General features: G+C 38.6%; 1 protein-coding gene across 5 annotated transcripts in view; it reads left to right on the top strand.

The window, feature by feature from the left end:
- Positions 1-14,147, top strand: part of TUT4 (terminal uridylyl transferase 4) — a 76,173-nt gene that overhangs the window by 40,235 nt on the left and 21,791 nt on the right. For 3 of the 5 annotated variants that reach the window (XM_077824821.1, XM_077824820.1, XM_077824819.1), the window contains exons 11-19: positions 127-345; positions 478-652; positions 3,154-3,905; positions 6,277-6,427; positions 8,043-8,129; positions 10,311-10,414; positions 10,587-10,644; positions 10,741-10,844; positions 11,499-11,588. In XM_077824821.1, coding sequence (XP_077680947.1) covers positions 127-345; positions 478-652; positions 3,154-3,905; positions 6,277-6,427; positions 8,043-8,129; positions 10,311-10,414; positions 10,587-10,644; positions 10,741-10,844; positions 11,499-11,588 — 1,740 coding nt within the window. Of the gene's footprint in view, positions 1-126; positions 346-477; positions 653-3,153; positions 3,906-6,276; positions 6,428-8,042; positions 8,130-10,310; positions 10,415-10,586; positions 10,845-11,498; positions 11,589-14,147 lie in introns of all 5 variants that reach the window. The other 2 variants (XM_077824817.1, XM_077824818.1) reach the window with 1 other exon arrangement.

Raw genomic sequence — 14,147 nt, forward strand, 5'->3', positions numbered from 1 at the left:
AACCAGCATTAGCAGTGTTGGTGAAATTATCTTTTTTAGGCCCTGAAATTGCCATTTCTGTGTTTTGGCCCAAGTATGGTATGTGACATACAATCTTGTTCTCAGAAATCCTTTAACTGTATTTAGATTGAAGGCTTTGATTTAAAGAGGGCAGATGACTACCCACTGAGAGGTATAGAAGAGGAGAAGTTTGTAAGATGGGAATACAAGCCACCAAATAATGGAGCGGGGAAAAACTCAAGTGGTGTAGACGGCAAAGCTAAAGCTGAACAGCAGAAAGGTGGTAAGAAGTCAACAAGCTCAGAAACGGACAACCAAAGTAATGCAAAGGAGAAACATGGCAAAGTGAGTCATTGTTTATCTGAATGGAGACCACATCTGCTGTCTGATCTTTAAACTTTTTATTTAAAAAAAAAACTTAGAAAAATACTGGAATTTTCATTTCTTATTGCAACTAAACATTCATGTTTGTTTCAGTCTCCCTTAGCATTTGAAAAACCCCACCAAATATCTCTGGGGCAACTGTGGTTAGAACTGTTGAAGTTTTACACACTGGAATTTGCTTTGGAGGAATATGTCATCAGTATACGGGTACAAGAACTCTTAACCAGAGAGAACAAAAACTGGCCTAAAAGGCGAATAGCCATTGAAGGTGCGGTAATGTTCTTTCTACCAAGTCTACAGGCATTATGCTTTATTCTTTGGATTTTACTTATCTAACATTTATTTCTAGTACTTGGACAAGAAATTGCATTGGATGCAAATGGAGAGGAAAGTACCAGTTTAGCTGGCAAATGTACAAAAGTTAATCAGGCTACTTGAGGATGTGTCATCTGCCCAGCACAGCAGTATGAGTACAATGACTCCTGAAATATGGATGGAGCACCATTTCCCCCCAGCCCTTTTTTCCTTCCATTCCGTCTCTGCAGTACTGTTCCTTTTCTCCTTGAACCATCTCCATCTATTTCATTCCCCATTATCTGCACTTTTCTCCACCCATTCTTCCTTCCCATTTGTTCTGGGATTGTGGGAACATTACCTCTGCAAGATCCCATACCACTGGGTCTTCTAGTTGCCTCTGATCATCAGTTTATTTCCCCTGCTTCTGACATATGGGCAGAGCAGAGAGGAGAGCATTGATTGGAGTGAATGGAACCAGCTCAGTGGAGTAAAAGCTCCCATGGGCCATATTCCCACACTGGGAAGCTGACTGTCAGCATAGTGGAATGATGAGTATGTCCTGGAAAATATATTAAAAACTAGATGTCTGACCATAAGTAATACATTTGGGAGCCTTGAGGCAGAATAAATTTGATGGTGATACCTTATGTGGTGATGGGAGAAAGAATAGTTCCCTGTCTTTGCCTAAGTTTTATCCATTTCCATTTGGAAAACATTAATCTTTTATTTATTATTTTTTTAAAAAATAAACAGTATTGGTTCGGAAAGATCAGCAAATAACGTACCAGAACTCTGTTGCCAGTGGTGATAGAAAAGTGAGGAAGTGGGGAAAAAGGTTGGGAAAGAAGATAAGTTCAGTTTTTATAAGAGATGGAGATAGTGAGACAGCCAGGAGGGGGGTGTAGGAGAGATGGCTAGATACGAGAAACTGGACAAAAGGGGTGGAGGTTGAAAGTAGGAGGTAGATTGGTTAGTTATCAGCTTAGAAATGGTAGTGCCTGAGATCTCATAAAGCACATAGAGGGAAAAGGAATGGATCAAGTAGAGAATCTTAAAGAATGCCAACAGAAAAGAGGAGAATGGGAGTCAGCAAAGGGATGCTGAGGAGGAATCCGCGAGGTATGAGGAGAACAGGAAGAGAACAGTGTTAGGGAAGGTAGAGAGAACAGTAATGAAATGTGTCAAAGGCAGGAGACAAAGTGAAATAGGATTTGAAAATATTTCCTCTGACATTGCTAAAAGGAAGTTTGTTAATGACCTTGGTGACGGAGGTGTTGGTAAGATGGATATCTGTATTGGACATGATCAAAGAAATGTTGGGGAGGGGAAGTTAAGTCTGTGTGAATAAACTTTGAGTTTTGGAGATGAGAATCCAACCTAGTCATCATCCTGGAAACTGAAGTCCCTAAGGGTATGTATCTCTACACTGCAAAGAAAAACCTGCAGCACCGCGTCTCAAAGCTTAGGCTCCGACCAGAGCTGGAACATCTACATTGCTATTTTTAGCCCATCAGTGTGAGCTCTGTGAGCCCAAGGAAGTGACCTGGGCTTTGAGACTTGGTGCAGCATGTCTTTTATTGCAGTGTAGACATATCCTGAGATTAGAGTAAGGAACTGAATAGAGTCAAAGAGTATCTGAACCATGAGAAAAAAGGGAAAGTGTGTCAAGATAATGATCAAATAGGGGTTATTCTAAGAGGGAGGGATTATATTCTTTTAACAATGTTTTCAGCTAAATTCCATTTGATGAATTTTTAGTACAGGAGTTGATGTAAGAGGAAGAAGCAACCCACCTTGATACTTAAGATCTGAGGTGGAATTATCAGTAATTGCAATTATGAAGGTCCTCTTTTGACTTGTAAACCACAAATTTGATCTGGAAGTTACAAGGAGAGACTAAATATGAAACTCTATGAGATCATTTTAAATAGTCAGTTTCCTGACTGTTGCTTCACTTTTAAATAAATTATTTATCAAATTAAATCAATGAAAAAAATCAAAGAAGGAGAAAATATTGGGCAGAGTTGCCCGAAGATTGATTGTAATGTCTGGATATTTATTTTACTTTGAAGTTTAGGAATCAGCCATAATGTGGGATTTTTTTAACAAAGCAGAAAGGGTACACAATTTTTCATTAATTAAATCAGACATTTACAGTAAATATATGGTGATTATACAGAAAAATCTAAAGACTCTCTTGGGATGCAGATCCTTAAATGGTACTTAAGAACAATATATGATTGTGAGCTATTTATTCCATTATATCCTTCAGCCTTGTAATGAAAACAGTCAGGTACCAGGATGAAATGAAGAAGAGGATGTATAGCATGATAAATATAGTTCTGGACTATATTATAGGGTTCTGTAATTTGAAATACAAAATACTAATAATTTATGCATTTGAAATACATTATTGTGTAAGTATTACTTAATGTAAAGTAGTAAATTACTACTTGAATTGTCTTTTTCTAGATCCTTTTGCACTAAAGAGGAATGTTGCACGAAGCCTAAATAGCCAGATGGTGTTTGAGTACATCCTGGAGCGGTTCAGGACAGCTTATAAATATTTTGCATGTCCACAAACTAAAGATGGGATTAAATCCAAATCAGATACCAAGCAAAAAGAAAAGGAAAAAATTAGCAGCAAGAAATCTGCAAAATCTGGAGAACCTGTAGCCAACTGTTGCCTTTCACAGGGAGAAAACATTTTAGAGAAACAGAACGCAGGAAATGGATGTAGTATACAAGAATATGAACTTAAATGTAATGAAATGGAATCTACATCCAGGAAATGTGTTTCTGAGGACACAGACAGTTTGTTAGTAAATAAAACAGATGCATTGGACTCCAATTATGATGAAGACAGAGAGGAAACAGTATCTCTTATTTCTAAAGAATGCTGTGAATTAAAGCAAAAATCACTCAAAGAGAAAGATGATCTAGAGCTTTCAGAAATTTGTCTAACTAAAGACAAGCTAAGTCACCATTGTAATTGCAGTGAACGTTGGTTCCATGACCCAAATTCTGTGAATGAATTTGTTGATGTTGAAAGTGGACAGAGTTCAGTAATGGAGTGTTCACAGAAGAATAAGCGCACTAGCACATCAGCTACCTCGCACAACTGCAAAGCAATGGTAGATCTTTGTAACCTTAAAGATGAAGATAAACCCTCCAGAGAAGAAATGCATTATGTGTTTGATAAATTCATTTTGACTTCTGGAAAGGTAAGATGCATTTTAAAGATATATAAGTGATGGAGTTATTTCACTCCCATATCAATAAAAGATACAGTTGGCTGCAAAGTATCTCCTTTCACTGCCTGTTAGAACTGTATCCTGCTTCCAAACTGTTAGACTGCTAGGTGGGAGAATGGTTTAGTAATTATTCCATTCTCTGTCATGGATTACTACTTTTCCTGTTTCAAATACTTGCTCCCTCAGCACAGATGAATATATTGTTAGGGGGCTGAAATAAGTTAACATGTCAGGGTATCACCATGGTTTGAGAGGAGTTACAACATACCTTTACCAGCACCTCGACCCATTTACCTATGGTACAAAGAGATGTATAATTATCTTGGTTATATAATGTGATGTTCCTCACTGTGTCAGATTAGAGAGGTATAGGCTATTTTCTAACTTTCATTACTTTTCCACAGTTGGGAAGTGCAGTGCAGTTGCTCTCCATAGAAGAGAATGAAAGAAAGATGGATAGCCCATCTTTTTGGGGACCTGATTTTTTTTGTTCTTTATTTTTGTTCATTTGTAAGAAGGCAAATTATTATGTTGAATAAAACTTATTGATAGTAGTTTTATATCATTTGCCAGTTTTCAAAGGATTGTACAAACATTACTTAATTTGACCCTATCTAAATGCACCAGACTAATGTTTAGCTACCACCTTAGCTATAGCTATCCCCAAGGACTGGAAGGTTGGCTTTCCTCATATTCTCCTTCTCTAGGTAAAAAAACTGATAAATTCCAATATGGAAAACTCCAGATTTTCAGTTTTAAAAAATGTAACTCCGAGAAAAGACTTGCCAGTGCAGTGATAAGAAGTATGCAGGCATCTTCCTGAATATTAGATGTTTTAGAGCAAATTGACATCACTCAGTTTGCACCCAGCCAAAAGTGACCAGAGCCAAAAAGGCCTTATCAAAAAATGATCAGTGACTCCAGCTTGATTACATCTCCTTTCTTTTGCCTGCCACTGAAGGAATTAAATGGGAGTTCAGGGTATGTGCTGCTTCAATTCTGCCAGACTTTATAGGATTACTGCAATTTCTACAGTGTCTTTATTAATATAGTTAGTAACTTGAACTATTGTTTCTAGTCATCATGTTTTTCAATATTTTAGAATTAGTGAATCTCATATCTACTTTTTATTCATTATTTGGAAGAGGAAAACAAGCTTTCCTGCTTTTAAACTCCCATTGCTTTCTTAGCTTTGAATGAACTATTCATTGAAATGAATTAATTGAATAAACTGAAATGAGGAAAACATTCTCTCTGCACCTGTAGAAGAGGCAATTGCTGTCAAAAACTAATGTAGCATTTCAGCAAACTCTGGTTCCAGGTGCTTAGCCAGTAACTTCCATGAGTTCGCTGTTTTGACTTTTTTACAACTTGGTAGGAAACGTATTGCTTAATATTATTTTCTGTATTTAATTTAGATTATTTTAATCGATTGTAAAAAGTTTAGACCTTAACATAGGTTGTTAATTTCAAATTTAATTTTAACTAGTTTTTCCCCCTAAAAATAAACCTGTATTAAATGTAAATAAAAAAATCTGATTTAATTTTTTTAAAATAATTTTTATTTAAATTAAATAAAAATATATTTAATTTTTGTTTGAAACATTGATTTTTATCCACTCCCACCTTTTCTTGACACTTAGACTGGAGAACAGTCTGATTGTAATTTCAGAGTGTCAGATAACATGTGGTATTAAAGACGATAATATAGCATGTTATGAAAGTGGAGTTTCTAAGGGCCTAGATCTGTTGTGAGTGATAGCTGTGTAATATAAACATATATTTCCTCATTTTGATTTTTAAAATGTTTTAGTCATTTCAGACTTTTTTTGTAAAAGTCCAATTTATTAAAGGGACACTGGTAACAATCAGATTTCTGTCCAACAATCTTTTCGATTCTCCTTGACTTTTAGAATCAGGAGAGAATTATGGGGCAGAAGGTTGTAAAGAAGTACTACATGACTGGGCTTGTAACATTACATTTTTATCACCCTTAACAGATCAGTCAGTGGGTGGCTATCTAGGAGGTTAATTGTGCATATACTTGGTGGCAAATACAATTTTGGAGTGGGAAGGCTAGTTCCCTTCCTCCTCATGAAAAGCTCTTGTTTTCAGTACGAGAGTGATTCCCTCCTCTTCAGCCCTCTCCTTTCCCTTTGTCCTCTGGGGGCAGAATTCCTGAGCTCCGTAGTGCACTGCAAGAGCTAAAGGTGATTTGTCAAGGGGGGTGTTCTTTTATTGTTCTGTAGATAAACGCTGTTATTGCTCACCACACTCCTATGGAAATAGTATGCATTTATTGAAATATTTTAAAATTTGTTTATTTTATTTCTTCTAATAGCCTCCAACTATAGTATGCAGCATCTGCAAACGTGATGGCCATTCCAAAAATGACTGCCCAGAGGATTTTAAGAAAATTGATCTAAAACCACTACCACCAATGACAAACAGATTTCGGGAAATACTTGATATAGTGTGTAAGAGATGCTTTGGTAAGTACAGTATTACTGTTGGACTAGTGTAGGACTTTTCACTTCATAGGCTGTAATTCATAATTTCTAAAAATTAAAGCCGTAGAGCCGAATTCTGTTCCCTTTAATGTGGTGGTTACTCCATTGACTTTAGTGGGAGGAAGTACAGTAATGTAGCTGAAACAGAATTTGGCCCATATTGTTTTGTCATACAGTTTGAGGTCAGTAGAGTTATGCTGGCAAAGAATTTGGCCCCAAAATAAGCAAGAATTTTTATCTTCAGTTATTATTGGTTTTGGAGAGAACAGGCAGCCAATGTGCATGGAGTACTCCTGACAGAATTCTGCACACCTGCAGGCACGTAGAATTCATATGGTCTACATATTTCCGTGCCCCCCACACAGAAAAATGCAAAAGATATATGCAGGGGGACAGTGTGTCTGTTCCAGCGTGCCTGAAGCAGCCTCAGAAAGGCAAATCACTGTGGGGGTAGGGAGGCTGGGCATGCGTGCCTGTGGGGGAGACGTTGATCACTGTCATGGCGCAAATAAAACATTTACCAAGCAGTCAATAAAATGTCAGGACAAGCAGAACCAAGCACTTCCCAAAGTACTCAGCCAGGTCCAGGACAATGATTAGCAAAACTGTACGACTTTCATGTGTAAAAGTCTGAGCAATTTAAAATGACATTCTACTTTTTTTTTTATTGCTGTTTGGTGATCTGTAATTTAATTTAAATGAAAATCCAGGATTATAAGTGGAATGCAGGGTATTAGTTACCAAGCATTTGTAATTTAACTTTCATGTGTTTAGGAAATGCTGATGGTTATTGTGACTTTATTCTATATTGTAATTTAAATAACTTACCAAAACAATTGAAACTGGTTTATATTGCATTATATATTATTATATATATTATACTGATTATATTGCATTATTTTGACAAATAAAATTTGCAGAATTTTTCACATTTTTTAATTTTTTGGGGCAGAATTTTTAATATTTTGATGCAGAATCCCCCCAGGAGTAACAGAGATTTGGTGCGGTAAGCAGTGTGGCTGCAGACTTGGTCTACGCTACCAAGTTATGTTGGTATAACTACGTTGCTCAGGTATAACTTCGTTACTCGGGGGTGTAGAAAATCCACACCCCTAAGTGATGCAGTTATACTGACCTAACCCCTGGTGTAGACAGCACTATGTCAATGTGAAGGCTTCTCCTGTCGATGTAGCTACTGCCTCTTGGGGAGTCAGAGTACCTATGCTGATGGGAGAGCTTCTCCCATCGGCATAGGTAGCATCTTCACTACGTGCTACAGCGGCACAGTTGCACTGATGCAGCTGCAGCACTGTTACTGTAGACAAGCCCTCAGTATTAGCCGGATTGCACAGCTCTTACTCAGGCAAAGCTCTTATTGGCTCCCAAGAGTTTTGCCTGAGTAATGACAACAGGATCAAGTCCCAAAGTAAAATGCAGTCAGTACTAACTACCATAGAAAATGTCAGACTTTAAAAAAAAAAAAAAATCGGTATTCAAAGAGAATAAATATTAGCAAATACTTTAATTCATAAAATCAGATATTTAGGGCCAAAAATGTAGTGGAATGTTACATCAGAGTCTAACTTTTTTTTCTCAGATGAATTATCACCTCCTTTCTCTGAGCAACAAAACAGAGAACAAATTCTGGCAAGTTTGGAAAGATTTATTAGAAAAGAATACAATGGTATGTAATAATAGGTAACCACTTATCATTTGTTGTTAAAATTTCTCCCTTCATTCCAGTTGTCTAGCCCATTAATATAGAACTGTCTTTCTTTGTTCCTTTTTCTATTTTAAAATGGTGGCATCTTCCCTTTGACTGTGTATATAAAGGTACCTGTAGACATATAAACTCAATCCTTAACCCTTCTCTGGCCCCTTTGTGCTGCCCCAGTGATGCTGGCAACTGGTGCATCTCCCCAGCATGGGGAAAAGCCTTCATGATGTAGGTTGACATAACCAAACCCTTGAGCTGACCCTAAGCACAGGAGGCATGCCATAGGATGGAAAGAGTATTATTGGGCTGTAGCCAACTGCATATAGTTTAGAGTAGCATTGTGGCCCATATACTTACATGGACCCTGTCAATATAGTGTTTGAGTGCCTCTGAAATCCTAATGATTTTATCTTCGCATCACTTCCATGAAGTAGGAAACATTATTCTCAATATATATCTATTGTGGAAACCAAGGCATAGAAAAACTAAGTGACTTGTCTAAGGTCACACCCAGAGTCTGTAGCACAATCAGGAATTGAACCAGGTCACTTGAGTTCCAGTCTGTTGCCTTACCCAGAAGACCATTCTTTCTTCCAGAATTGGCCCCAAGATCAGGTAGCTGTGAATGCTGCTTTTGCAGCCCCACTCTTCAGCTGTGCCCTGTGCTTATTGGTGACATCTGAGGATTGAGGGCACTATCTTTCTGTCACAAAAACTTAAGACTGAAGGTTTCTGATTCCATCAAAGGTTTGAAAGTAGCCATGAGCTGATCGACATAGTTTCTTATCACTGATTTCAAAGTGAACAAATTATAGTGATCTAAAACAGGTCATTCAGAAAGAAATTCTTCTCAATTATATTACCATGCTTATTAATAAGTGAGTGAAAATAAATTTCAAACAAAAATGGAAATGAATAACCCAAAATGGAAATAAAAAGTTTCATTCAGGAACTGCATTGGCTTAATTATTTGTATCTTGTACCATAGACTATGGTTAACGGGCACAGAGAAACATCCCAATCAACCAAACTTTCCTAGTAACAGAAAATGGAATTTTCATGTTGTTGTTGGAATTATCATGATTTATACAGGGTTATTACCTGTATTTATTACCACAACAACAATTTAACCTTAAATTCCTTTATTACATCCAAAGCCCAATAATATGTTTACAATTGCTCTAAACATGCCTATAAAGCCTAAATAAGCAATTTATTACATCCAAAGAGCAACAAACCATTTATAAGCTGTTTGATCAAGGCACTTACAAATGGGCTGAACTCAGGGGTGCTTAAACCTATATTGTCAGCTCCAACTTGATCAGGCAGGTATTAGCAATGAACTTCTGAGTTTACCTTTTTATACCCATTAACAAACAAGTGATATCATTGCCAATTATCGGACCTTAGCTAAAGCCAGAAGAAGCAGTATCTTACATAGCCAATTATTTACTGCGCTTGGTTCCCAATTTACCTTGTTTTATTTTTATTACTGCAGCCCAACCTTAAATAAGATAACATTAGTATTTCAAATGGTCATTGCCAGTTTAACACAACAACTCTTCTTTCTCATGATCTCATTCTTTTTGGTCACATGCTTTGAGCCTAATGCTCATGCTAATATCCCAGCTCAGTTTAAAACCATAGTACATCCTGGTTTATTGTCAGCCTATATCCCTACAGTTGCAAAACCATAGGAAGTATACACGAACCAAAAAATCACAAAGAATCAAGTACGAATAGCTATACTTTAGTATCGGTGTCATTAACATGTATTATGACTAGTTTTTTGCATGTACTTATATACTTTTCAAAACTGTTAAAACTGTATTGTACAGTAAAAAACCAATTAATGCATGTAGAAATTTATATGTAATAATTAGTTACCGAGTCCCTAACACAGCAGGCACATCAAAAATTGCATTTTAATTTCTCGTCAGTTGCACATAGAAATTAAAATAATGTACCAGTTACTTCTGTTTGACATGAGATGTCAGAGGTGTCCAATAAAAACTGATTTAAAAGTCCATTAAATATATTATGCAAAATTGGGTCCAGCCTCTCATCTCAAATAAACAATTTCCAGTAGTAAGCAGTGCCAAAAGATATTACAAAAAAAGTGACTTTTTTGTCTATTCTTTTGGTTAGACAAAGCCAGACTGTGCTTATTTGGCTCTTCAAAAAATGGATTTGGATTCCGGGACAGTGATCTGGATATCTGCATGACCTTGGAAGGCCATGAAAATGCAGAGGTGGGAGTTCAATATTTGAAAATATGTGTTGCAATTACATTTTATACTGAAAATGAAGAAAGATTTATGATCCTTCATTCACTTACTCCATGAAATATAATATAATATTTGTTCAATTTGTGGGGCGAGGATCCATAGTTAATTGCTCAGATTTTGCTATTTATTTTTCTAGAAACTAAATTGTAAGGAAATAATTGAAGGTTTGGCAAAAATTCTTAAAAAGCATCCAGGTATGTATTTTAAATGTACTCTACATGATATTTACAATTACATGTATCTATTTGTATGTTTAACATTTATGGAAATATTTTATCCTGCCTCCTCAGGTTTAAAAAACATCTTGCCTATAACAACAGCCAAAGTGCCTATAGTAAAATTTGAACACAGACGGAGTGGCTTAGAGGGAGACATCAGCTTATACAATACGCTAGTAAGTGTCTCTTTCTGTAAAAGCTAATGCATACTTTGCAGGATTGTTTGGAAAGTTTGCCTACAGGTGGTGATACTTGGAAGTCTAAAAGATGGAGATAGCATTAAAGTTACTAGGGAATAATTCTGAATTAGAAATGAAACTACCATATCCTATTTTTTAAAATATTTTAATTAAAATAGTCCCAAATCCTCACCCCAGTGCCCAGCCCAGGTAGTTGGTTAGTTTTGTGGCACAGTGGTGGAGGGGCCTTCCTTTTTTGAGCTGCAGAGGAGTCACTGTGGCCTTTCAGCTTAATGGAACCTGTGTGTCCTTCAGTTTCTGGCTCTTTTCTTACATTGTGAAAACAAACAGCTTTTCCCTGCCGTGGACCCCTCCAGACCAGCAAAGGAGAGACCAGGATTTGCCCCAGATTCGCTCAGTTTTTGAGTGACTCCATCTTTGAACAAGCTGGTGTATTCAGGTGCTAATTTTTACATATATACTGGTCTGAAGTCAGCCTTTAATTGTGTTCTTGCAACCACACTGAAATGTTGCATGGGTGTCACTGAGCATAGAATTTGCCTCCCTGTATATTTTGGCTCTCTACATCCCCATGTCTGAACTGCAAGCTGTACCATTTTAAACTATGTCTAATACTTGTCTGTTTTCCAGGCACAGCATAACACAAGAATGCTGGCTACGTATGCAGCTATTGATCCTAGAGTGCAATATTTGGGATATACAATGAAAGTTTTTGCTAAGGTAGTATAAAGATACAGTACAACATTTGACTTTATCAATATTTATTATTTGTATAGCACTATGCACTGTGCTAGACTGTCCTTGTCCCAAAGAGCTTACATGATGCTGATGCCAGCTAGAAATGAGACAAGCGGAATCTTCTTAATCTGAGAATTAAGATGCTACCTTCTGAATGGCTGTGTACGGGCATATTCAAGCCTTAGGGCATGTCTATACATGTGCACTAGAAGAGTGTGACTTTAAAGTGCACTAAGTGGCCTGTGTAGACCCTGCTGGCACAAACTAATCTTCCATAGTATTCTTTAGAAATCACACCCCTCTAGAGCGCATTGCTGCTTCATGTAGACAAGCTCTTAGAACCAGATTTTGTCCTCAGGTATGTACGGTGAGTTCCCATTGAAGCCAGTGAAGTTGCAAACATATTCTAGAGCAAAAATTGGCCTAAATGCTCTCTGTTGGCTGTTGAACCATTTGTGTTTGATGGAAAGCTGATATTCTGAAAAAGTAGGTTTTAATTTCCTTAACTCAAGCCAGCTACACCAACAAAAAAGCTTAACAATATAATTGGGAATCAGAATGCACTGTGCATCCAGATGGTATTTTTTCTAGCTAAAAAAAATATTATTTCTTTCCCCTATAATCATGCAGAAAAGCGTAATAGAAATTGTTTTTTTATGCAGGGAGATCTTGGAGATAAATGGTATGTGGCTCTGTAAATGACTTGGCATGCAGCCTCTTTGTTTGTTGACTGAAACACTATCTCTTTATTTGCTCTACATTATTTAATTAACTACATGAATGGATTTTCATGAAAAGACTAGCGGAATTTGTTTTATTATTGCTTCAGAGCTGTACCATAATACAAGCTGTTAATGTACTGCTGTCCCTTGAGATAATGGAAATATACTTCTGACTTTGTTCCAGAATGTGATAGTCATTTGTCCAGTGTATTATCACTTATGCTAATAATTAATTCACAAGTGGGGATTAGACTCTGTATTTACATTCTTTGGAAGAGCACAATGGGAACTGAGAGAGGGATAGGGTCTAAGCCCAAGACTGAAAGCCAGGAATTCCTGACTTTCTCTGGCTGGGACACTCCTCCTCTGGCCTGCAAATCACTTAAATCCTTTTGCCTCCATTTCCCTGTCTGTCAAAATTGGGATAGTGGAAGGTGTGATGTGTTTATTAATAACAAAGAATTTGGATTAATATTTACTAGGGCTGTCAAGTGATTAAAAAAATGAATTGCAATTAATCGCAGTTTTAATTGCACTGTTAAACAATAATAGAATACCATTTATTTAAATATTTTTGGATGATTTCTATATTTTCAAATATATTGATTTCAATTACAACACAGACTACAAAGTGTACAGTGCTCATTTTATATTATTTTTTGATTACATATATTTGCGCTGTAAAAAAGATAAAAGAAATGTCTTTCAATTCACCTCATAAAAGTAGTGTAGTGCAATCTCTTTATCGTGAAAGTTGAACTACAAATGTAGAATTATTATTACACCTCTACCCCGATATAACGATATATATTGGGTTGCGGTCCTCCGGAGACAAAAAATCCCACCACGTTATAGGTGAGACCATGTTATATTGAACTTGCTTTGGTGCCCCTCCTGTTCCTTGTTCCCTGACCACCCCCTCAGAGACCCAGTCCCTAATCACCCCCAGGACCCCACCCCCTACCCAACCCCTCTGCTCCCTGTCCCCTGACTGCTCCGACCCCTATCCACATGCCCCGCCTCCTGACAGGCACTCACTGGCAGTGGCGGGAAGCGGAGCAACGCAGCCTCAGCCCGCTTCACTCCGCTGCCACCTCCCAGCCGCGGTGCTCCGCTTCCACCGCCGGTGAGTGCGGGGAGTTTGGGGAAAGGACGTCCTCTGCACTCACCTGCGGTGGGAAGCGGAGCAACGCGGCCCCAGCCCGCTCCGCTTTCCTTACCCCTTCCCCAGCCGTGTCGCTGGGGGGTGGGGAAAGGTCCTGCACTCACATGCGGCGGGAAGCGGAGCACAGCGGCTGGGAGCTGGCAGAGTGGAGCGGGCTGGGACCGGGCTCCTCCGCTGCTGGTGACTGCGGGGGGGATCCCTTCCCCCAAGCCCCTGCCCCCGAGCGACACGGTTGGGGCTGGGGCAAGGGAAGCAGAGCGGGCTGCTTCCGGCCCCCTGCTAATCACCCGGGCCACTCTGGGACTGTGGGGCCCCCAAAAGTGCCCCCTCACAGCTCCTGCCTCCCAGACCCTGGGGGTGCGGGGAGCCCCTGACCGCCCTCGAGACCCTCTGCCCCTTATCCAACCCCTCGGCCCTGGCCTGGCCCCCTTAACACGCTGCTCAGAGCAGCATGTCGGAGCTTCACCGTGTTGTATGTGAACCCGCATTATATCGGGTTGCGTTATATTGGGGTAGAGGGGTATTATTATTTTTACATGACTCCCTTTAGCTGACTTAGCTCTTGTATACAAGGGAGGGTGGATTTTTACTTCAGGTATTTGGCATGCGGCAGGGGAGGGGAGGCTGGTGCAGGGAGGCTGAGTTTGCCAGGCC

Source organism: Eretmochelys imbricata, chromosome 8 (assembly GCF_965152235.1).
Source record: "Eretmochelys imbricata isolate rEreImb1 chromosome 8, rEreImb1.hap1, whole genome shotgun sequence".
NCBI lineage: Eukaryota > Metazoa > Chordata > Testudines > Cheloniidae > Eretmochelys > Eretmochelys imbricata.